Source organism: Anabrus simplex, chromosome 9 (genome assembly GCF_040414725.1).
Source record: "Anabrus simplex isolate iqAnaSimp1 chromosome 9, ASM4041472v1, whole genome shotgun sequence".
NCBI classification, from domain to species: domain Eukaryota; kingdom Metazoa; phylum Arthropoda; class Insecta; order Orthoptera; family Tettigoniidae; genus Anabrus; species Anabrus simplex.
Window position 1 is genome coordinate 134977424 of NC_090273.1, and position 23025 is coordinate 135000448.

A 23025-nucleotide genomic window follows, 5' to 3' on the forward strand; every position below is an offset into this window, starting at 1 on the left:
GTAAAAGGCTTGGTGAATGGAAAGGTAAGAGACTAAAAGGCGAAGGGTGTTTGTTGACACAGTATTAAAGGTGTTCTAATGATGTAGCCTACACTGCGTCCAGAATGATATGACAAAATATTTTATCAGACACGACCTGCAAGGCTCAATATATCCTTGTCAAGATTGCTATCTGAATGGACATCCACAATCGTCATTCCTTCTGGCTAAGACTCATATGGACAAGTGTTATTTATATCCATAATAAGTAAAAAAAAGCCTATTCATAACTGCAACAGGACACAGGAGTAGTAAATGGAGTGCAGAAAAAGATCACCCAAGTTTATGAGCAGCATCAAGGCTGCCAGGTAGACTCAACCACGCAGTGATGTCACGAGCAGTTACTACTTCAGCATGTAACTTGAGAACAACTGAACATAGAGATTCTGGGAATTTGAAGACTAACATATGACAAACTCAAAGACAGTGGTTTCTAATGATTGTGAATGTATTATTTTAATTGTTAGTGCAAGCAAATGAGGATGATCCATGGATCAAAGTTAGTATTGCAATTTAGATTTAAATACATTTTACAACTTATAGAGTATTGATTAGAGTCTCCATGGCTCAGGCGGCAGCGCGCTGGCCTCTCACCAAAGGGTTCCATGGCTCAAATCCCAGTCACTCCATGTAAGGTTTGTGCTGGAAAAAGCGGAGGCGGGACAGGTTTTTCTCCGAATATTACAGTTCACCCTGTCATTTCATTCCAGCAACACACTCCAATATTTCATTTCATCTGTCATTCATTAATCATTCTCCCAGGAGTGCGACAGGCTTCGGCAGCCGGCACAATTCCCATCCTCACCACTAGATGGGGGCTTCATTCCATTCCTGACCCAGTTGAACGGCTGGAAACAAGCAGCGAATTAACATATAGTATTGATTAGGTGGTAACGTCAGAAAACAGAGGCCTAGTGACAACCTGAATTACAGAGACAGGGTGTTATTCGACATTATTTCCAGCAAAATGGGGCAATTGTGCACCATTCGAGACAATTGCAACATTACGTACGGTGTTCACAATAGTATAATCTTGCGTTTCAGGGTCATATCGTGGCCGACCAGATCCTCCAATTTGAGTGCTTGCGATTTCTTTCTGTGAGGGTACCTTAAGAGCCATGTGGGCTCTGAACCATGCGCTTTTGTGAAAAGAAATCTTATTTCATCCATGATTTGACAGACAGCAATATGTTGCGCATGCGTACCAGCTTCCTGTTATAGATCATGGTGTACAAAAGAACTCTGGCTGGATGGACAGTTCACTTGTGGAAGACTGGGTAAAGTGTGTGTGGCAACGTCGTGCTGGTGCATTATAGGGACAACAGAGCTTGCTCGTTCTCGACTGTTACCGCGGCCACACAACAGACGCTGTGAAGAAACATATCAAGAATGGGAAAACCGACCTGGCAGTCATTCCAAGCGGGATAACGTCTATGCTACAGCCGCTGGATGTCTGCGTGAACCGTCCATTTAAACCAGCCTTGAAACAGCTCTATACAGAATGGATGGCAGCTGATAATCGCACACTGACGCCCGGAAGTTCGGCTGCTGTGTTTGTGGATTTTGACGGCATGGAATCGTATCCCTGGAGACCTCATACAGAAGAGCTTCAGGAAATGTAGCATTTCTAATGCTATGGATGGCAGCGATTAAATTTTGTGGGAAGGTGATATTGATGAAAGTTTTCCGAAGTTGGTACTGATGATGATGACCTCGTTGGATACCATTCTGGAAATGTTTGTTTACTTTTATTTGTATTTTCTAATCATTTCATGTGTGTTAGTAAAGATTGTTAAGAATTTTGACTTCTTTTTATCAATTTTGTTCTTACAAAATAATGGTGCGGGTCTTATTCGGTGGCGCTTGGTATTCGAGAAAATACGGTAGATGAATACCACACCCTGTGGAAGGCAGAGGACTGAGGGGGGTATAAACCTACATACATGTACAGTACTTTTCGTGGGGTTAGATGATGAGTGTGGGATTTTGGTAAAGAAGAAAAGGATTACAAGAGTTAATAATTGAATTTCAAAAACGGCAGCAGTTATTACGTACCCATCCTCGAGAAGTGTCATCTAGTATTTCCCACTTATATATGTTAAAACATTTACTAAAATAACACGCTGCAAAATTATTCGCAAAACAGAGCCCTTTTTATTTATATTTTACATAGGTCCAAAGCTACTAGCTCACTTATTAGATCTGAATTAGCAAAGAGGTTATAAGTCAATAGAATAAACAAGAGGAAATTTAAGATTGCGGTGGACATAGGAAAACTGCATCTGAAACATTAGGGAGTCCTGGTTCATTAAAGAGTAAAGAGCCTTATTTACGATTGTAGAAAATACGATTAGTTTGGAATTTATGCAAGTGAAGGTTATTACAAGTTGTCCCTTTCATGACCGTATCGATGTTTAATCAAGAAGTATAAATAACCACCTAATCGATACTTTATTAATGCCTCAGGCAAAATTGAATAAAATTAAAACTTACAGGACATGTTTCGACCACTTAGTGGGCCTCTTCAGCTGTATAAATAAAGAAGAGGACCACTAAGTGGTCGAAACATGTCCTGTAAGTTTTAATTTTATTCAATTTTGCCTGAGGCATTAATAAAGTATCGATTAGGTGGTTATTTATACTTACTTCTTAAGTGAAGGTTATGTTATTAACACTAGTATTTTAGTGAAGCGGGTTGTAAAGTCGTAATACTGTGAACGTTTATTTGACTGGCTATTAAATTAACTATTGTGTGCATATTTAACATATTCTATGACCTAAAAGAAGCTACTACAGCATACACTTGTGACTTGGTTTTGTAGTTCAGCAAAGTAGAAAATCAACTCAGATTTTTTTTTATGGTGAAGTTTTCATCACTTGTTCTTTAAAATATTTACAGGCAAAACAATTTAGTCAAAAATCTTACATCTGTGAATGTAAGTTGGTAAGTTTGCAGTTATTCATAACCAATATATGCTCTCAGAATAATTATGATTATCTTTAAAATTAAGCTATTGGCTTCTCGCATTATTTAGAATACTACTGTGTAGCTGAAATTATACTCCTGTACTTTAAGCTAACGGAGTTCCTCTGTTCAGTCTTAGCAAGAACAAATTAGGAAATTAACTAAGAAAATTGAGCTTGTGGTACCTAAATGATACCAGCCGCAAGAGAACGAGAAGGAAATTGTATAGGGTAGTGTGAAAACGACCGAGTATCTTCCGGTATAAGAAGATACCCTCTACCAAGTGCCAACAGTCTCCTAGAGGGTCGATGAGCGGGTAGAGGTGAGGGCACTATTGTCCTTGGGGCAGGAAATGGTCCCAAAAGGCGAATGAACCTACAACTGGTCAACGGAGTTAGGATGCAGAAGGCAACAAGAAACCACTGCATTAAAGATCCTGAAGGATATCCCTTTGAGTTCATATGTCATGGCTCTGTTTAATGTAAAACTAGTATCCGGAGTTTCTGTTCCCCCATTCGGATCTCCAGGAGGGAATGTTTTGAACGCTGCTATGATTAGAAAGCCTGACAGTTTTGGAAAACTCAAAGTGTATGACAACAAAGTTCGAATTGCTACATGGAATGTACGCAGCTTATATATGACCGGGAAGCTTGCAAACGTGGAAGCAGAAGGATGCAGGCTGAAAATTGACATTCTTGGATTAAGTGAAGTAAGATGGCCTGGATCAGGGATTCAGATTATAAATATTTAGGGAGGTGTTGTTGGAGGAAAACAGCGGGATAGTTATAAATGGACAGGCAATTAACAATATCAGGTACGCAGATGATACTGTTGTCATAGCAAATGAATTACCTGTGCTCCAACGCATGATACACAAAATAGTCCAGCGTAGTGAAGAGTTTGGCCTGTTTGTCAACGCTTCCAAGACCAAAGTTATAGTCTTCTCTAAAAGAAAAATTCCAGCAACCCTGGACATAAACGGCAGTAAGACTGAACAAGTATCCTCCTTCAAATATTTGGGTAATGCACTAGATGAGGAATGTGATTCCAAGAGAGAGATATAATCTAGAATAGAACAGGCCAGGAGGCAATTTTTTAGCATGAAACAGCTATTTACAAAATCGGATCTAAGTATGCAATTAAGAATGCGAATGATTCGGCGCTATGTATTCTCCATTTTTCTCTTTGGATGTGAAAGCTGGACACTTGACCAAAATCTAGAAAAAAGAATAGATGCTTATGAAATGTATCTATATCGCCGCCTACTCTGAATACCTTGGGTGCTGAAAATTTCAAATGACGAAGTCCTTCATCGCATGAAGAAACAAAAAGAACTATTACTTACTGTTAAAAAAAGAAAAACCCAATATCTAGGGCACATTATGAGAAGTACCAGCTATTACAACTCATCATTGAAGGTAAAATACAGGAGAAAAGGTCTGTTGGCAGGAGGAGGAATTCATGGCTGAAGGACATTCGAAGATGGCATAACTGCACTTCAGAAGATGCTTTCCATGCTGCAACATCACGTCCAGAGCTGGCTGTGGACCGCCAACCTCCGCTAGGAGAAGGCGCCTCAAGAAGAAGTTTCTGAAAGTCTGGATTTCCCGATAGCAACTGAAAATGCTCCGCGTGGGGAAAGTATAATCCAGGGTTCCATTTGTTAATCTAATTCTGTCATTTTTCATCCGAAGCTGCATCTGGAAGAGCCGGAAGTTGGCCGGCGACAGAATGATACAAAGTTCCCTCATGAAATAGACCTCTGTACATGCATCGAAATAGTACAATGCATTCCATTTATAGACCTGTAGTAGGTGGAGCATTAGCACAATAACTTTATAGAAATATTAATAGAAAATAGCAATATCACCCACACCTAACCGAACAAATTGCATTTTGTTGCCATAGAAGATAGCAACTTCAATGTGAAAATGGCTTAATGAAATATGGCTCAAAATCCCTGTAAGAGGTCCTATGATCTACAAAAAAAGCCCTTCAAGTTGGCAATTCAACAATGCATACTAAAAGTAACATTTGCTTGCTACAAAGTACTGATGTGGTATGGTCAAAGTGGAGGCCGGGAAAGAAATCTGCTCCGTTGGCACCAAAATCAAATTAAAATATCCTCAGAAAATGTAGCTGTAAGAACATTTTTAATGCTGATGAAAAGAGGTTATTACACCAAATGATTTTTGAAAAAATAATGGCTTTCAATGGGGGAAAATTCAGAGGAAAGAAAGAGTCAAAAATTCTATTCACAATTCTTCTCTGCACAAATATTTTAACTCAGTTATCGGCAATTCATAAATGAGCTAAGAAACACGAACATTCACGTGAACTACAGTACGTATTGTTTGAATGTCTACTTTTGCTTGCTTCCAAAATTCAAGAGACTGAAGTAAATTTTTATTAGTTTTCAATTAATAAGGCAAATAAGACTACATTGATGACTGTTGCATTTTTCAGCAAGTGGCACTTTATTGCTGGACAGAAAAGCACAATACAAGGTTGTTTGTGGATAATACCAATGCACTGTTCTTTACTTCAACTGTTGCATATGGGAATCAAGGACTTCAGGTGAACTATCTTTTTAAGTATCAAAGTAAATTAAAATATTTAGAGAATTTCAGGCATTAAATGAAGGTGCCCCCCCGGAATAAGGGTCTATGCCACAAAACTAAAGTGTTCGGGGAAACAGAAAAAAAAGTCTCAATAATGAGAAAATGAAAAATATATATTTTGAAATAAATCAAAATGCTTAAAGACCACAAGAAAACCGAATGATCACAAATTAACCTTATTAATGTAGTAAATAAGCACTTTCTCATTTTGAAATCATGGAATAAGGGTCTAAACCACATTTTCAGTTTAATACAGTGTTACTTATTGTGAGATGAATCACTTCAAATCACTATAGAATCCTCTGAATTCTCGAGAGATATACATCTTAATGGGCAGTGTTGAGCCGTAGAGTTGTGGCAATTCTTGAGGCAGGAACGGGCTGATTCAATTTGTTCTTGACACCTTTAACTAAGGTATATCTTTCCCGAGGAGCAATTAAATTGTGGCATCTTCGCATAAACACAGATGTGGGGTCATCTTCAGAAAACTACAGTCACAATGCTTCAGTAACCTTGAATTTAGGGCCTTTCACCAACATTTCGTGTCTTTGAAGTCAGAACTCTGAACAGACAGACTAAACATGTCTGAAAATATTATTTTACATACCTGCAGTGAACAACTATCACTACCTTTTGCTGGAACGTGATATTCAAAAGAATGTTTCCAACATGAAGTGGTGCCTGTTCTGATTACACCTTTTCGGTTCAGAGATTTTGAGACACTTATTCACAAGAAACAAAGACTGCTCATTATGGTCCATGGCATAGTATTCTGTACACTACTACTCCTTTCCACAGACAATGAGCTGAATACAACCATTCTTGTTACAGAACTCTGGATCATACACACGGCCCCGAAACGAGGAAGCAGAAAATTATTATAAGGTTATACACTATACCATTTTACCGTAATAAGTGAATGGTTTGTATAATGCATTAAACAATGACCAAATTTATATAAGGACCTTCCTTAGCACAACATAACCCATTTATTATAGACCCTTATTCCACTCACCTGTTCTTGCCTCGTTTTTGCTTTTTTTTTTTTATAACGCCTTTCGTTGTTGAATAAGCCTCACCCCTATTTTGTTTCCTTTTACGTTCATTATCCTTCCAGTTATCCATATTTTTCTTAGTTTTTCTGGTTTTATTCAAGTTTTTAACTCGTTGGACGAAACATTCAACACAATGGCAGCCATCTTGAATGAGTGGCATAGACCCTTCCAGGCAAATAAGTCTTAACAGACAAATGACCTATTTCTGTTAAAGGTATGACTATCATAATTCACATGCAATAACCTGAGATAATATAGACCCTTATTCAGCAAAAAACTCAACTCAAAACCCCCCCTGCTGCAGCACAGGGACTGGAAAATTAAGATTTGCCTGCAGGCAGCAAAATGATGATTATGATCATCATCAATGCCCCACTCCAGTCGCCCAGGTGTGGTTAACAAGCCTCCTCCACTCCTTTCTGTCCTTCCACTTTTCCTGCTCCATTACTTCCACCACATCCAATCCAGCTTCTCCAATGTCCTTCCAAATCTGACCCATCCACCTTCTCGGTCTTCCAACTGGTCTATTTCCCTTAATTTCTCTTTCCATTTCCCTTCTTGCTACCCGTTCCTTTCCCATTCCCTTTACATTTCCGAACCACCTCAGTCTTGCTTTCAGTATCTTCTGTACTAACGGTTCTATATTTGGCTCTTCTCTGGTTTTTTATATTTTGGATTCTATCTCTTCTTTTTTTCCGATGTTCTTAAAAATTTCATTCCGACTGCTTGGATCTTACCATCTTGTCTCCTATTAGTTACCAGCATTTTGAGTCCGTATGACACAATTGGTATGAAATACTGTTTAAATAATGTTAATTTTGTTCTCTTGGGTACTTCGTCATCCCATAAAAGCTCCCTGACTTGATAAAATATTGTACCTTTACTTAGTCTGTTATTAATTTCAGGGTTGATTTCATTACTTCCATTAATAATGCTACATATTTAAACTGTTATACATTCTCTAACCGTTCTCTATGTTCGCTTGGCTTCTCTTTTTCTCTTTTCCACAGTGCATGGCTACAGTTTTCTTTTTACTAATTACCATTCCAAACTCCTTCAGATTTTCATTCCAAACATCCAGTCTCCTTTGTACTTTCTGTTCTCCCTTTCCCTAAATTACCACATCATCTGCAAATAGCCATACATTCAGTTCATCACTACTGATACTCTGTTTTACACGTTTTATGATTTCATCCATCAATATAATAAACAATAATGGTGACAGTGCACTTCCTTGCTTGAGACTTTTCTTTGTATAAAATGTTTCAGTCACACCACTGAACACCTGTACACTGCTTTTACTCTCATGATACAACATTTTTATCTTGTTAATTAATGATTTTGGTACATTCCTTTTCAGTAGGCATTCCCATACATGTTCTCTCTTAACTGTTCCATAAGCTTTTTCCAAATCCAAAAATACTAAGATGATTTCCTTGTTCCTTTCCTGATGTTTTTCCATTATCGTTCGCACTGTAAATATCAAGTCTATTGTTGATCTATTCGGTCTAAAGCCATATTGTTCTTCCTCTGTATTTCTATTATATCCCGCCTTTTGTCTATGATTTTCTCTATTAGCAGCAAAACCTGTAAACATGAACAACGCAAACCTACCACAGCTCAAGATGGTCTATGGAATGTACTACACAATCAAGAATAAATTTTCTACCATAATTTGCCTTCAACATATCTGAAAAAACACTTCCAGAAGTTGCAAACAACTGGTTTAAAATATAACAAGTGTAAAAGTAATGAACACATTCTCTACATTTTGTTCAATTTTAAAACACACTAACCTTTGAGAATAACGTATTGAGGCAATGAACCTTCTGCCTCTCTTGAACAAAGGCGTAGTACTGTGTCACACCTTTCAAAGTTAGTTCCTCCATCAAGTTAATTTCGTACGGCTCTCTCAAGTGTTTCACCTGGAAAAGTAGCAAAATTCAGTTTCCACGGTGCGAAATGAAAGTGTTACAAATTAAAAGCATACCAGTAATTCTATTTACTTATTCTCTCCTGTCTGCATAGGTAGCATAAGTTTGAATGAACTACAGATGCATAAACGAAGTAATTTGAATTAACACGGCATTTCCTATGCAGTGAAAAGTTATGAACACACAGCTAATTGGTAAATTGTCAAGCTTCCAATTTTCAAAATTGAACTTCAAGAAAATCAGCAACAGAAAGGCAAATTTCCATCCAAACCTAAGAAGAGACAAGTTTAAAATGTAGAATATAAACTGTATTTAACACTGGTCATTAACTCCATATCCACAGGAAAATTTAAGTGAACTCTCATTGAATCTGGAAAGCTGAAAAATAAAATGAAAATCCAATGCCACTGCTTGGACAATATTTGTTAGACAGTAGAAGAATGCTTTACAAAGGTGAAAAAAAAGAGTATCCTAATTCAATACACCATGTTACATCAGACGGAGTAAACAAATTCTAACATGTTTCGGCTCGTTTGAGCCATCTTCAGTAAAAAATGATGGAGGTTGAAATAATTTACATAATACAAGTTTTAAAAAATGCCATAAAAACATAATGAACAAATGAAAAACAAAAGAGCCTAGACGGAAACAAAATTAGCACAAATATACAATATTTACATCATTATGTTCCTTCATTATGTTTTTATAGCATTTTTTAAACTTTTAATATGTGAATTATTCAACCCCTCTCATTTTTCACTGAAGATGGCTCAAACGAGCCGAAACACGTTTGAATTTGTTTACTCCGTCTAATGATGGAATATATGATTTATTGAATTAGGAAGATACTCTCATTTTTTTCACTTTGTGAAGTGAAAACAGTCAATACGGAATGATTCTAAATCTTGTAATAGTAGTAGAATGTGTTGACAGTCAAAAGGATAACATTCAAGACAAATACAAATGTTATTACACACATCTTCATTTTGACAAACCTTTCAGCGTTCAGTCTGCAAGCCTCTCAATTTACTAACCACTGCCACAATTCTGTATTTGCAACTAGTTACAGAGATGCCAACTTTCAAGAAAGGCAATTCGTAATGCACCCATTAGGGCGGGGGGGGAAGCGGCCGTATAATTTTTTTCCCCCGAGATCTTACTAATTTACATATCGCTGAAAAATCAATGAATAACATACAATTCCACCAGATGTAAAAATTTATAGACTGGCATATAAAGAGTGTATAATTCTTGCTGAAGTAACAGGTGATCTGCAGTACACATCTGAGTGGAAGTTGAAGGATCATTTCTTTTGTTGAGTTCTGTACTTGCTCTCTTAGCAGCTTGCAGTTCCTGTTTGGTAAACGTACATTGGTGACATGCTTTTCCTTTTCATATAATGTGCATCCTCTGCACTAACAGAGCACTTAACAGTTCAGACTTCATATAAGCACGGAATTCAGTCTTGTTCATTATCACACGCATCTGAAAAATTGGGGCTACACACACACACTACAAAACACGTGCGAATGAGATTTTGAGAAACACAGTAAACAGGGCCATGCATTCGAGTATTCATCCCTAAGGTTTTGAACTATTTTTTGGTTTATTACCGTACTAGCGTCACTAGTCACGGTAGCGTCATTACACATATTTTCCTGCACCAGAAATCGCTTCATTATTTCAAACCTTTCGCATTTCGTAACATACGATTGGCATATATCCTAGAAGAGCAATATACATAAATTTGGCAAACATCGCAATAAATACTTCAACAGTCACGCACACAGTATTCACAATGAAACTGAATTTGTTACCACTTCGCCGCCAAAACAAAGACAAAAGAAATCTCACACTTGCACGGAAGTCTGATCATGTGACGAACAAAGACAACAACTCCGCAAGATAAACCACTTCACAGGTGCCTGCTTTTCGGTACTAGAAGCACACACTGCGTTTGATACGTGAAAACTCAAAATATTCTTAAACGAGGGACATGAAAGGAGTTTAAATGATTACTGAGAAATCCGAAAAGAATGTTATGAGAATTCGAGCTGTAATGGCATTCCTTGTGTATCCTTTGAACACTTCATACACTTAGATTTAAAAATCAACAAAAAATCGTAATTTGTGGTGTGTGATTCGTAAAGGTTTAATTATGGTGGGCTATTCGTAATTATTACGATTGAATCGTAATAGTTGGCAACTCTGCTAGTTCTATGGCCTCTATTAGTTCTATACGTGCTATCTTTTAATCATTCTAAACTAACTAAACACTGTCTTGGTCTCCCTCTACTTCTCCTAACCTCCATAACAGAGTCCATTATTCTAAGTAACCAATGATCTTTCATTCACCTAACATGACACCACCACTGAAACCAGTTTAGGCACAGAGCTTCATTGAGTTCACCCATAACTTGGCCTTCTATCTCCTAATTCTGAGTACCCACCTGCCATTGTTCCCACCTGTTTGTACCAGCAATCATTTTCACTGCATACATGTCTGTTACTTAACTTTTTTTTTGCTAGTCGCTTTACGTTGCACCGACACAGACAGGTCTTATGGCGACGATGGGACAGGAAAGGCCTAGGAATGAGAAGGAAGCGGCCGTGGCCTTAATTAAGGTACAGCCCCAGCATTTACCTGGTGTGAAAATGGGAAACCACAGAAAACCATCTTTAGGGCTGCTGACAGTGGGGTTCGAACCCACTATCTCCTGGATGCGAGCTCACAGCTGTGCGCTCCTAACCATACTGCCAACTCGCCTGGTGTTACTTAAACTTATGAACAAGATATCCTCTTGAGTCCACCCAACATTCTCTCTCAAAGCAAAATTGTTCTGAAAACAGACCAGTGTAAAGTGTGTTTCGCCCAGGAGCCAAAATCCTTCTTTCAGAATACTGTTGATTGCAGCAGTGAACTCTCTGCATTAGCTTTGCTGCATCTTCATTCAATCTTGCTGTCCTACCATTCTGTCAGAATACACATCCTAATAGGTCTACTTCAGACTATCTACTTGTTCCAGCTTTGCATTACCAACCTGACATTCAGTTCTCTTAGGTTTTTTACCTACTGACATCACTTTATACTTGAAAAAAAACTAAGTTTCGTATCATACTCAGCATACTTATTTTCAAATTCCAAGATATTAGACTGCAGGATTTCAGCACAATGTGAGAGTGAGAGAGGAGGGGAAGAGAGTGTGAGCAGGGGGGGGTGACATGACTAGTCTCAACCATTTCTCAGATATCTTCACACACAGAGTAAAAATTTTTACAAATAAACAAGGAATTGTGGTAACCAACTTCTGAATTTTGTATTAATAGTGCTGGCTACAATTGCATTCTATAGGTCAGAGATGACAATGAAATAACTATGCCAGCAATAGTTCATTTCAGGATGCCAATGCCCCAACAGAGTTTAACTGGAATCTACGGCTTGGAGAGTAACAAAAAATTTGCAACTGGTGAGGAAATGTAATATTGTATAAGCCACTGGAGTGTCCCAAAGTCTGATTTCCACGCTACACTCCTTTTCAAACAGGAAGTATAGTGCAACTGCAACTGGTCTTTTGAACAGCAACAGGACAAATAAGTAGTCGAGTAAGAGGACACCAACATACAGTTCATTTAAACAGGACAGAGATATATGAATCGGGGCATACCAAATGCAGATCTCTTGTTCCCTTCACGATGAGCCACAATTCAGACTAGAACCTGATAATCGAAGTGTTCTCATCTGGAAGGACAATTACCAATCCGGTTTCTGTGCAAGAATATGGTGGTATAGTGAACTGATCATGTTGGTAGGAATTTGAATTGGTGAACACATGGATCTCCGCATCATCCAAGATGGCAATTCAACAGCTTATATGTCGGGAAGAGATCTTTCGGACTTGTCATGCCCACTGGAGATAATTTTTCTGGAGATTATTATAATCGCCCACACAGATCTGGATGAGCAGACAACATGCTATAAGATAAGGTATCAAGTGCATGCAGTGGTCAACTTGCTCACTGAACTTAAATCTAATTTAGCACATGCTGGATGAATTAGGCACAGACTGCAGCAAGACCAGCAGCTCCAACATCTCAGGCAAAGCTCTCAAAATCTCCCTTATGGTAGGGTAGCAACTTCTCCCCAGATGTTCATTGATTATCTCACTGAGTCAAAGCCATGCTCACGTGCAGCAACATTGGTCATGAAAGATACCATACTAGAGGATAGTTATTGTAATGTTCATTTCCATTTTTTGAACTATTCTACTATCTCTCACTGCCATATTCCTTCTCGCGTCATGTGAATGCTGAATAAAAGCCTACGTACTAACATATCCTGAACCCAACAGCATGTCCTACTGTAACGAATATGTGAATAAAATGTTGTAGCATAAATCATCTATGGTACTATGACCAGTTCTTTGACTTGAGCAATGTACACAGCTATTCTCAACTATTTTTTTGAAGACTACTTTTCTTCTTTTCTTTCAGTACAATCAGAATTTTAATCATTTAAAGGGTGCAACAGTCATCTAACTAAGACTAATCTGCCACCAAATTAAGTTATGATCCTTTCAGATGTTTTCAAAAGGATCATGCAGTCTTCACCAATACAGTAAGCATCAAGATATCAAGTAACTATTTTCTTACCATAAATTGTTTGACTGAAAGTGGAAACGTCGCAGAGTAGAGGAGGATTTGTCTTTCCTTGGGTAACCGTGATATAACATGGTCCAACATGCCTTTGAAGTCTTGAGAAAGCAGTTTGTCAGCCTGAAGCAAGAAGCAAAAATCACTCAGATTGAACACAAAACACCTTTAAATTACAACATTCTATTCAAAGGATATATCTCCATGGACAAGCCTAAAATAATAATAATAATAATAATAATAATAATAATAATAAACACAATACTGCATCTACAGTTAGAACTAATTCTAGAAGCCCATTGCAGATCATTCATAAATAAGCAATGTGTAAAATACATTGCTGGCACTGCATCACTAGTGGCTACAAAATGTGTTCCACAATCAAATTGCAGATCAGGTTGGAAAAGAAAAGAAAAAAAGAGGAATAAGATTATAAAGTCTTCTTTACAAGTAGTAAAAAAAAGTGGGACTTTATGCTTGCTTGTAAATAACACTGCTCTTTGTAGTGATGCTGTCTTAAGCATTAGTTGTTGAGAATACAAACAATTACACATTGTGAGCCTACCTATGTTTGAACATGCAAAAAAAATTTCAAATGCCTTTTCATGGACAATACAGAAAGTATCCGACTCATTAACAGGTTTCCACATGAAAAGAATTGTTAATTACTCATAGAAATACAAGAAATCATGAACAATGTTCATACAAGAAAGGCAGTTTCTCATCAAACTTTCTAATTTTTATATTGCAGATATCTTGTTCAGATGTCAACTCTTTCAATTTCAATATTCATTTTAATGTTGCTTCTCTAGAGGTGTACTGTAGTTGCTCACATAACTCAATTTTTTTATAAATAAGTGAACATTTTCAGTGCGTGATGTATGTGGGGATTTGTGTGCAAAAGATCATATTCCCCAAAAGAGAAGGGAAAAAGAAGGTAAAATTTGCATTAGGCTATATAAATAAGATAACTGGCACACTTTCCCTATTTATTGACTGTCTTCAGTCTATTCTCACATGCAACATTCTGGTCACCATCCCTTATTGCATCATACTGACTTCCGTTCAACCCATTTGTGATGCCCATCTTCAAGAAACTCTTCACGTCTGTCGACACCGTAACACATGCCCGCATAACACAATCGCACCCAAGTTCAACTGATGGGGTGATATGAATAAACATGAGATGTAACTCGGAGCCAAGTCTCGAAGGAGGACTGAGACGGAAGTCACTTGCGAGACGGAACTCGTCATGTATATGAATAAAGTTTGTTTCTCGCTAACAAGACTTGTCTCCTTCCGCTTGAGATGAGTCTCGCACACTGGCTCTGGTATCTGTCAGCTGACGAGTGAATTACTACAAAAAGTGGTTTTGTTGGAACAGATGAAAGTGTTAGATTTACAAGCGAAAAAGATTGAAAAGCGACAGTGTGTTCTCGAAAAAACAGAACTCATTTCAGTGCAAAAACAGATTTTGCAACTGCAAATGGAAAATCTTTTACATGAAAGGGAGAGAAGAGCAGAACAAACAAGTACAACCGAAGTCGATCACCCACCGATATTTTTTTCATTTAGAATAGTTCTGACAGACTTTTCTTCTTCTTCAGTTATGTTCAACTTTGGAGCCTATTCTGCAAAGTATAGGATACCTTTCGTATTAATATTCAATAATCACTAGTTCTTATTTCAATTCTTTCTAGGCTTAAATAAACGTAGTGGCTCGTACATTTGGTATACTTGAACCCCAGCTTGTGAACGACTGATTTAAGGTTTCTTTTCTTGTAAGTTTCCTTCAGGATATTGTGTAAGAAGTTACATTGTATTTATCATCACATTCAGGATCCACATACAAATGCATAATTTTCTGCGGTCATTGAAAGTCACAAACACTTTTTAGCACACGCTTCGTACTTCATTCTTCACAAATATGAAGAGTTTATTGACCATACCTGTGCATAGCTAGGGGTGTTTCTGCCTATGATGTACTTTTTTTTTTCTACAATTTGTTTTACATCGCACCGACACAGATAGGTCATATGGCGACGATGGGATAGGCTTAGGAGTGGGATGGAAGCGGCCGTGGTCTTAATTAAGCAGAGATGCCAACTTTCAAGAAAGGTAAATCGTAATGCAGCCGTTAGGGAACAGGGGGAGGGGAAGGGGGGCGGTCGGTCGTAGATTTTTTTTTTTTGTGATCTTACTAACTTACATATCACTTAAAGCTTGTAGTTGCTGTTTGGTAAACGTACACTGCTTTTTCTGTTGATATCATGTGCATCCTCTGCACTAACAGAGCACTTAACAGTTCGGAGTTCATATTAGCACGAAATTCAGTCTTGTTCTTCATCATGCGCATCCAAAACACCGCGGCTACACACATTACAAAACACGTGTGAATGAGATTTTGCGAAACGCATCAAACAGGGCCATTCTTCCGAGTATACCTCTCTAATTGTTCAACTATATTACTTGCGTCACTAGTCACGGTAACGTAATTTCCTGCACAAGAAATCGCTTCATTATTTCAAACCTTTCGCATTTCGTAACACACGATTATCAATATCCTAGAAGAGCAATATATGTAAATTTGGCAACCAAAATCGCAATAAATATTTCTTCAACAGTCACGCACACAGTATTCACAATTAAACGGAGTTTGTCACTACTTTACCACCAAAACAAAGACAAAAGAACTGCATACTTGCATGGAAGTCTGATCATGTGACGAACAAAGACAACAACTCCGCAAGATATACCACTTCATACTGCGTTCGGCGCATGAAAACTCGAAATATTCTTAAACGAGGGACAGGAAAGGGGTATAAATTATTACTGAGAAATCCGAAAATAATATTCTGAGAATTCAAGACGCCTTGTGTATCCTTTTGAACACTTCATACACTTAGATTTCAAAATCAACAAAAAAAAACGTAATTTGTGGTGTGTCATTCGTAAAGGCGTAATTATATTGGGTGATTCGTAATTATTACGATTGAATCGTAATAGTTGGCATCTCTGAATTAAGGTACAGTCCCAGCATTTTCCTGGTGTGAAAATGGGAAACCACGGAAAACGATATTCAGGGCTGTCGACAGTGGGGCTTGAACCCACTACCTCCCGGATGCAAGCTCACAGCCTTGCGTCCCTAACCGCACGGCCAACACACCCGGTATATAGTATACTACCAATACCTATATACTGTTGCATAAACTGTCTAAATTGCAAACTTTCAAAAGTTAGAAACAATACAAAATGCTATCCATATTGATAAACGAAGGGAGTTGTTTGATTTGGACTGGACAAATTGCAATGAAACTTAGTAACATGATGAGCTAAGACATCCGGAACTCAATGGTGATAACCGTTCTGCCGTGAAATAACATTTTAGTACCGGTATTTATTGACAGTAAATTTCTGCTCCAGTCTTAAATGGAACATAGTGTGTAGATGGCAGCGATTTCAATGAAACATGGTAGGATGGTCAATTAAGACATCAGAACATCGCTGCATGATTGACGTTATATAGGTTACCCGCAGTGTGACAAAATGAATCAATCTCAACAAGAATCCGAAAGTTTAAGGCTATTTATAGCATCCAAGTTTATATACAAATGACGAGGATTTCATATTACATATTTCAGCCTCAATTGTAAATGACAAAGAAGTATTAAAAGCCTAATATTTTGAAATATTCATATACTGTGCATGTTAGTAAAATGGGTTTGATGAGCAAGACATTCTGTTCATGTTGTCAACATCTAATTTTCACTCTATAGCGCACTGTTTAATGTAACTTTAAAATAGAACTATCAGTGCATTTCTACAGTGCATATGCGAGGTCAATACAGCTGCAAACCACCCAGCTGTTCTTTAGCAATTACTCATAACAATGTCGTCGATTTTATGACAAAGTGAATATCAGCAATAAACTTAAGACAGGTAGATTGACAATTCATGGAAGTTTCATCGAAATCTGTCTGATCCAAACCAAATGCTTTCCTCGTAGTATTCGGCGCAAGTGAGATTTTGGTGCGATGGTTGAGAAAGAGCAGCACTCATAGAGGCAGCAAATCATTGGCCGAATAACGTCATTATGCGAATCTGTTAAATGTTGCGAGACCAGTTACAGCATATTTTTTCAAGGGCACGAGCCGCCGGTTGAAACTTTTAAACAAACTTAGAAACAGTGCAATCGAAAAAGGCATGGGCAGGAAATTTTACAGCACTTAAACATAAATGGGATAGCTTACACCAGGACCAAAGATACTCGCACATTCGTTCAATACCATTTGGCCAACATGTGATAGAGAGCGATAATTTTCAGACTTGAAAAAATATCCTTCCAGATATCAAAATGTGAATAATAATAATAAGTAATAATTTTGTGTGGCTATTTCTAGCCTTGTACAGCCCTTGTAAGGCAGACCCTCCGACGAGGATGGGGTGTCACCTGCCGTGTTATTGTAGTGGAGGATAGTGTTGTGTGAGAGTTGCAGGAATGTTGAGGATTTAAGATTAAAATCTCTGACCCGACAGCAAATCGAACCCGGGGGCCCCCTGAACTGAAAAGTACCACGCTGACCATTCAGCTAAGGAGCAGGACAAAGTGAATAATGAAAACCTTGAATAATTGTAAGTCATATCTTAAACATAGCCATGTTTTATTTCGGCCTTTTCCGTGATTGTGAATTAATTTTATTTATAAAATGTTAGTCGTGTTTTGTGAATAGAAAAAATGTCAACGTACAGAAAAAATCACAAATGTAGAATAGATTAAGAATAATTAAAGTAATTTAATAATTACTAAGAAAATTATTAGAATTGTATGTTGCACGGTTTTGCATATTTCTGGTTTGATTTTGAACATTTTAGACTATGATGCATGTAAATCCTATCGCAAATGGCTATCATCGTCATCATCTTTATCATTATTGTTATATGAATATCTCTTGTATTCGCACCAGAAAATGTGCTAACCATTCCACATTTTCTTTCCGGTAACGGTAGAGATCTTTATAATCATGTTCGAGAGAATTTCTTCGTGGTTTATAAATTTTTCTTCTCCGTTGTAAAACCATCATAAACTCCGCCATCACGTTTTCAGCCTGATTCTATCGGCTTGAATCACCTTCTAGGCTGTCTCAAGAAATTCTGAGACCAGTCTCCATTCAGAGAGACTAAACTCCAGTTTATTCATATACATTTGGAGATGTGTCTCCGAGAGAATCCGCTAACGAGCTGTGTCTCAAGGAGCAAAGGTCACTGCTGAAACATCGCTTTTTTATTCATATACATTTGAGACATGTCTTAATATTTATGAGACAAGAGACAAGTCTCTGGTTTATTCATATCACCCATGGGCTCCTACCTCCTGGTGTCAGCTCATGCTCCCCTCCTGCCATCCATTCAGCATACAATTTACGTACGTTGTGTAACGGTTCAAATCCCGTTACAAGATGATATCTGTATTTTTATTATTGTATGATTTTATCTGTATTTTATTATTATTATTATTATTATTATGTCCTATTATTATGTTATCTGTGATATTGTTACTATTATTGTAATTATCCGTTTTATTCAATTTGATTTTGCAATTGCCTGTTGCTTGCAAGATTGTACTTAGATGTATGCATATATACGTATGTGTAGAATACCACTCAATACCTGTACAGTGAGAATTGTTGTATATATCAGAGATTGGGTGTGACGTTGGTGCATTGTGCAAGATTAGTGGCGATTCTGCCAAGTCATCGCCGCGCCATGGCTACGTCATCGTATTTATTTAGCAATGCGCGCACGAACTCAGTCGCCGCGGGGCTATTTCACCACTGTCTGTAATATCTGTCGCGTAGGTGGGAGTACGTCATTGTTATTTTTGGAGATTACGTAGCTGTGTCAACCAACGTCTATATAAGGTGGGTGCACATTGTAGCGTCAGTCATTACTTATACGGATGCAGTACAGTGAAGTAGTCTACTAGATCAAGAGGCCTTAGGTGGTCAGTCAACCAGTGTGAACGAGAGATGGTGAAGACTCAGTGAGCCAATATTGGTCATTGAGAGAGTGAGACCAAATGGTTGGTCCGTCACTTAGTGGAAGACGCGGACGCAAGGCTTACCAAGGAGTCAGAGAGGGCAACCCTGGACCTGCCAAGAGGTCATACCATATTGACTTACAAAGAAGTCAGATGATATGGAGAAGAAGCAGTCGCAAGGATGTATCACCACGTTAGGCGTGACATCTACAGTAAACACCAGAGCAATGGATTACGTCGTAATTACACTCAAAGTGTTGAAGGTACAGTCAAGTGAATCAGTGAGGGAAATATTTCGTATAAATTGTTGAATGTCCGGTCAAGAAGAATTCAAATTCATGCCTAGTTTCTTTCAGTTGCAATGTCATAATTTCATATTCTCATCTGTTTTATCGCAACAAGACTCACTATTTTTGATATATTATTTAAAGAATATATATTGTTCTATCAAACGAATTCATAGTTTCATTTCATTGACAGTAAAATATCTTAACCTCAAAATTAATGGGGAAACCGAACGCCAATCTCCTTTTCCCAGAACTTATATGGTATGTTGTCAAAAGTAAGCTTATTACCCCACACCCTAGAGATAGTCAAGAGTCTCATTCTATTATTGCTGTACTGAGTGACAGCTGGCGCCCTTCAAATAACGTATGTGTAAGTAAGCAGGTAACAAGTAAGTGTGAGTACAAGGTCCGACGATTGTGTATTTTATTTAATGAATATTAATTTTCAGATTTTCAATTTTAAATGCAGATATTCAGATTTTCAAGTTAAATACAGATTTATATGTTTGTAAAAATAAGTCAGACAGTTAAGGAAGTTCACAGTTGTCCCTGAAGGGCTTGTTGACGGCAACATCTAAGGGCTGTAGACAATGTGAGAGTCCATCAGGAATTAAGAGATCAGTTTTCATTTCCCAAAGACATTTCTTCGTGTCTTCCACCAAGTGTGCACGGAAATTGTCCCACACTAGCATTGCTGGGCGTCAAACCAGTGCCTTTGGCCGTGGTCCCACACCGTACGGAGCCAGTTCTGAACAAGAGCTGTATCCATCCATCCTTTCCCTTGAACCCGTACATGAATGCCTTTGGGAAACTTTGCTTTAGGCACTGTTTTTCGTTTGAAAATAACATACAGTGGCAATTGTTTTCCACCTGCGATGATTGCTAGCATGACAGTGAAATGCTGTTTTTCACATCAAGTTGTACGAACAAGCACGCTAGATTCTCGCTTCTTGATGATGGTGGTGTTGCATGGCATGTCAGAATCTGATCTGCATAGCCGATTTGAAATAAGAGGTATTTATTTTGTTTTTTTCTGCATTGTAATCACATTATTTATAAATTTCATTTTCCGTATTGATAGATTCAATGTATAGACAAGAAATGTGTTTTTCCAAGAATAAGTACATTACTAAGAATAAAAGAAATAAATTATTTGCGGCTAATGACTGGCATAGGAAGGATGTTATATGGCTGATCGAGTCCACGGTGCCAATTTTTGCCGAGTCACATTATTGCCACTGGTCTTTCATGAACTATACTGAGGTATGATACAGAGACTAACTATATACTAACCAACACACGGATGTAAATAAAATTACATCTACACTGAACACTATTAAACCTATACCACACACACGGAGTGAGGTAGCTTAATCACATGGTGATGTAGACAATACAATTGTCAGCCAGGTTTCGAAATTGCGCTCAACCAATATAAATTGATATGAATGGCAGCTTGGGATTGGCTGGATCAAGACCGAATAGATCCAAACATACTTCACAAACTCAAAATCTCTTAACCAACAAACAACCTTCATCTTACAATGTAATGTCACTATTTTAAATCTTGTTCTGTATTCACAAAATTACATGTGACATTACAAGCTACTAGCTGTGCCTCAAAACTTCCGAACCCCACACACGAAAGGTTAGAAACTCAACATGGCGAAGCCCAAATGGTGTTGCGATTCACTAGACATTTACACAAGGCTTACCTACGTCAGCGCATTTATTAATAATAATAATAATAATAATAAGCACTCCAGTATTAAGTTTAAGAGAATTTCAAACCTTTATGCATTCAGTCAGTGTTTAATGTCTGTTTTTACATTTTATGAGGTAGTAACTATCACACACGTCATTACATAGTAAACACAGTCATCCGTTGGTTTGTGGAATTTTGTCTATATGCATATTTTGTTGTGGAAGCAATGCATTAAAGCGATTAGAAAAACTGAGAACGCAATATAGGCCTAATTCATCAAGCTCGCCATTCCCCAACAACACAGAATATTCAATAGTAAGCAGATCAAAACATTGAAAATTCGATTTATCAATCATATTGCTATTGATATTATTGGTTACTTCACATTCGAGATCACACTTTAGTAACTTTTCATTACAATTTATTCCTGGCATAAAAGACATGCCCTAGATTAATGTTATAAAAACTCAAAAATGTGTTTATTACACGGATAAATACAGTATGTCAATTTTATCTGGCAGAAGAACGAATTTCCAGATTTTTTCCTGACTTCCCTGACATTTCCAGGTTTTCCCATTATTTATCGAATCCCATGACATTTCCCTGTTTCCCAGGTTTTTCATATGGGTGGACACCCTGTATTTATAATAAATTAAGTATTGATTGGTGGAAAAGCACACTTCTTGTCTATACATTATCACATGGCGATGAAAATCTGATTTTGTCGCTGAAATCGCTTGACATTCTCTGGCAGAGAGATGTTCGCCTTCGCAGACACAATCCCTTTCATATCTTGACTATGGATCCAACCCCGGCTCACTTTCAATCTCGTGAGATACTAAAGCCACCATTTTGCAACTCAGTTAACATAATGAAGAAAATCATCTTCCAGCTCAGAAAACTTACTAGTTTCAGCCCTCTGAATGCCTTATGTGTTCAGTTGATGGTTTCTAGCGCAGCCTTCTGTTTATGCCAGTAGCGAACATTAAACTCGTTGTCACACTGAATTCTCGACTGGCAGCTCTGTTACAATGTTCTTCAGCATATTTTATCACAGAGTTTAAACCCAGCCATATAACTCCCATATTTCTCCATAACTTAAAGATCGACCTACACAAGAAAACTGAGAAGAAACAATGAAACTTGAAGACAGAATACTGGTACTTGTCGACAATACAACAGATGGACGATACCAAATACAGTGATCATGGAGCCTTGGGGCGGGGGTTTGCAAGTTAGGTGTTTATGTTACAACAGCTAGCCTCAACCGTTTTGCAGGTAGAAAGCAATGTAGCTTCTTGTACCGTCAAGTACAAAGTACCATATCAGCAATTGCTACAGTCCTGATATTTAATGTAGGCACATCCACAGAATATCATAATCTAATAAATTTCATTTCCGTATTGATATTATACACGATTACAATGAAAAGGAAGCTTCCACCTAATCAATACTTGATTTTATCATATTTGATCTACAGGACCAGTTTTTATAATCACAAAGAATGGGTACTGTCCACCTAATCAATACTTTATTATATCTTGTTACTAAGCAGTACTGGTTTCGACCTTCACAGAGGTCATCTTCAGCTGGTCATAAGATCTAAAGTTAACTTAAAATAATTTTAAAAACATTACTAAATGTAATGAAGAATCTCACATGATGCGAGTGATAAGATTAAAATATACAATATATAAAATATACAATGATATGATGTATCTTCTGGTTTAAA

At 37.6% G+C, this 23025-nt stretch overlaps 1 protein-coding gene across 4 annotated transcripts in view; it reads right to left on the reverse strand.

The window, feature by feature from the left end:
• Nucleotides 1-23025, reverse strand: part of LOC136881076 (ATP-dependent RNA helicase me31b) — a 143583-nt gene that overhangs the window by 51971 nt on the left and 68587 nt on the right. For all 4 annotated transcript variants that reach the window (XM_067153690.2, XM_067153692.2, XM_067153691.2 and 1 more), the window contains 2 exons: nt 13265-13387; nt 8477-8605 (listed from right to left, as the gene is read on the reverse strand). In XM_067153690.2, coding sequence (XP_067009791.1) covers nt 8477-8605; nt 13265-13387 — 252 coding nt within the window. The remainder of the gene's footprint in view (nt 1-8476; nt 8606-13264; nt 13388-23025) is intronic.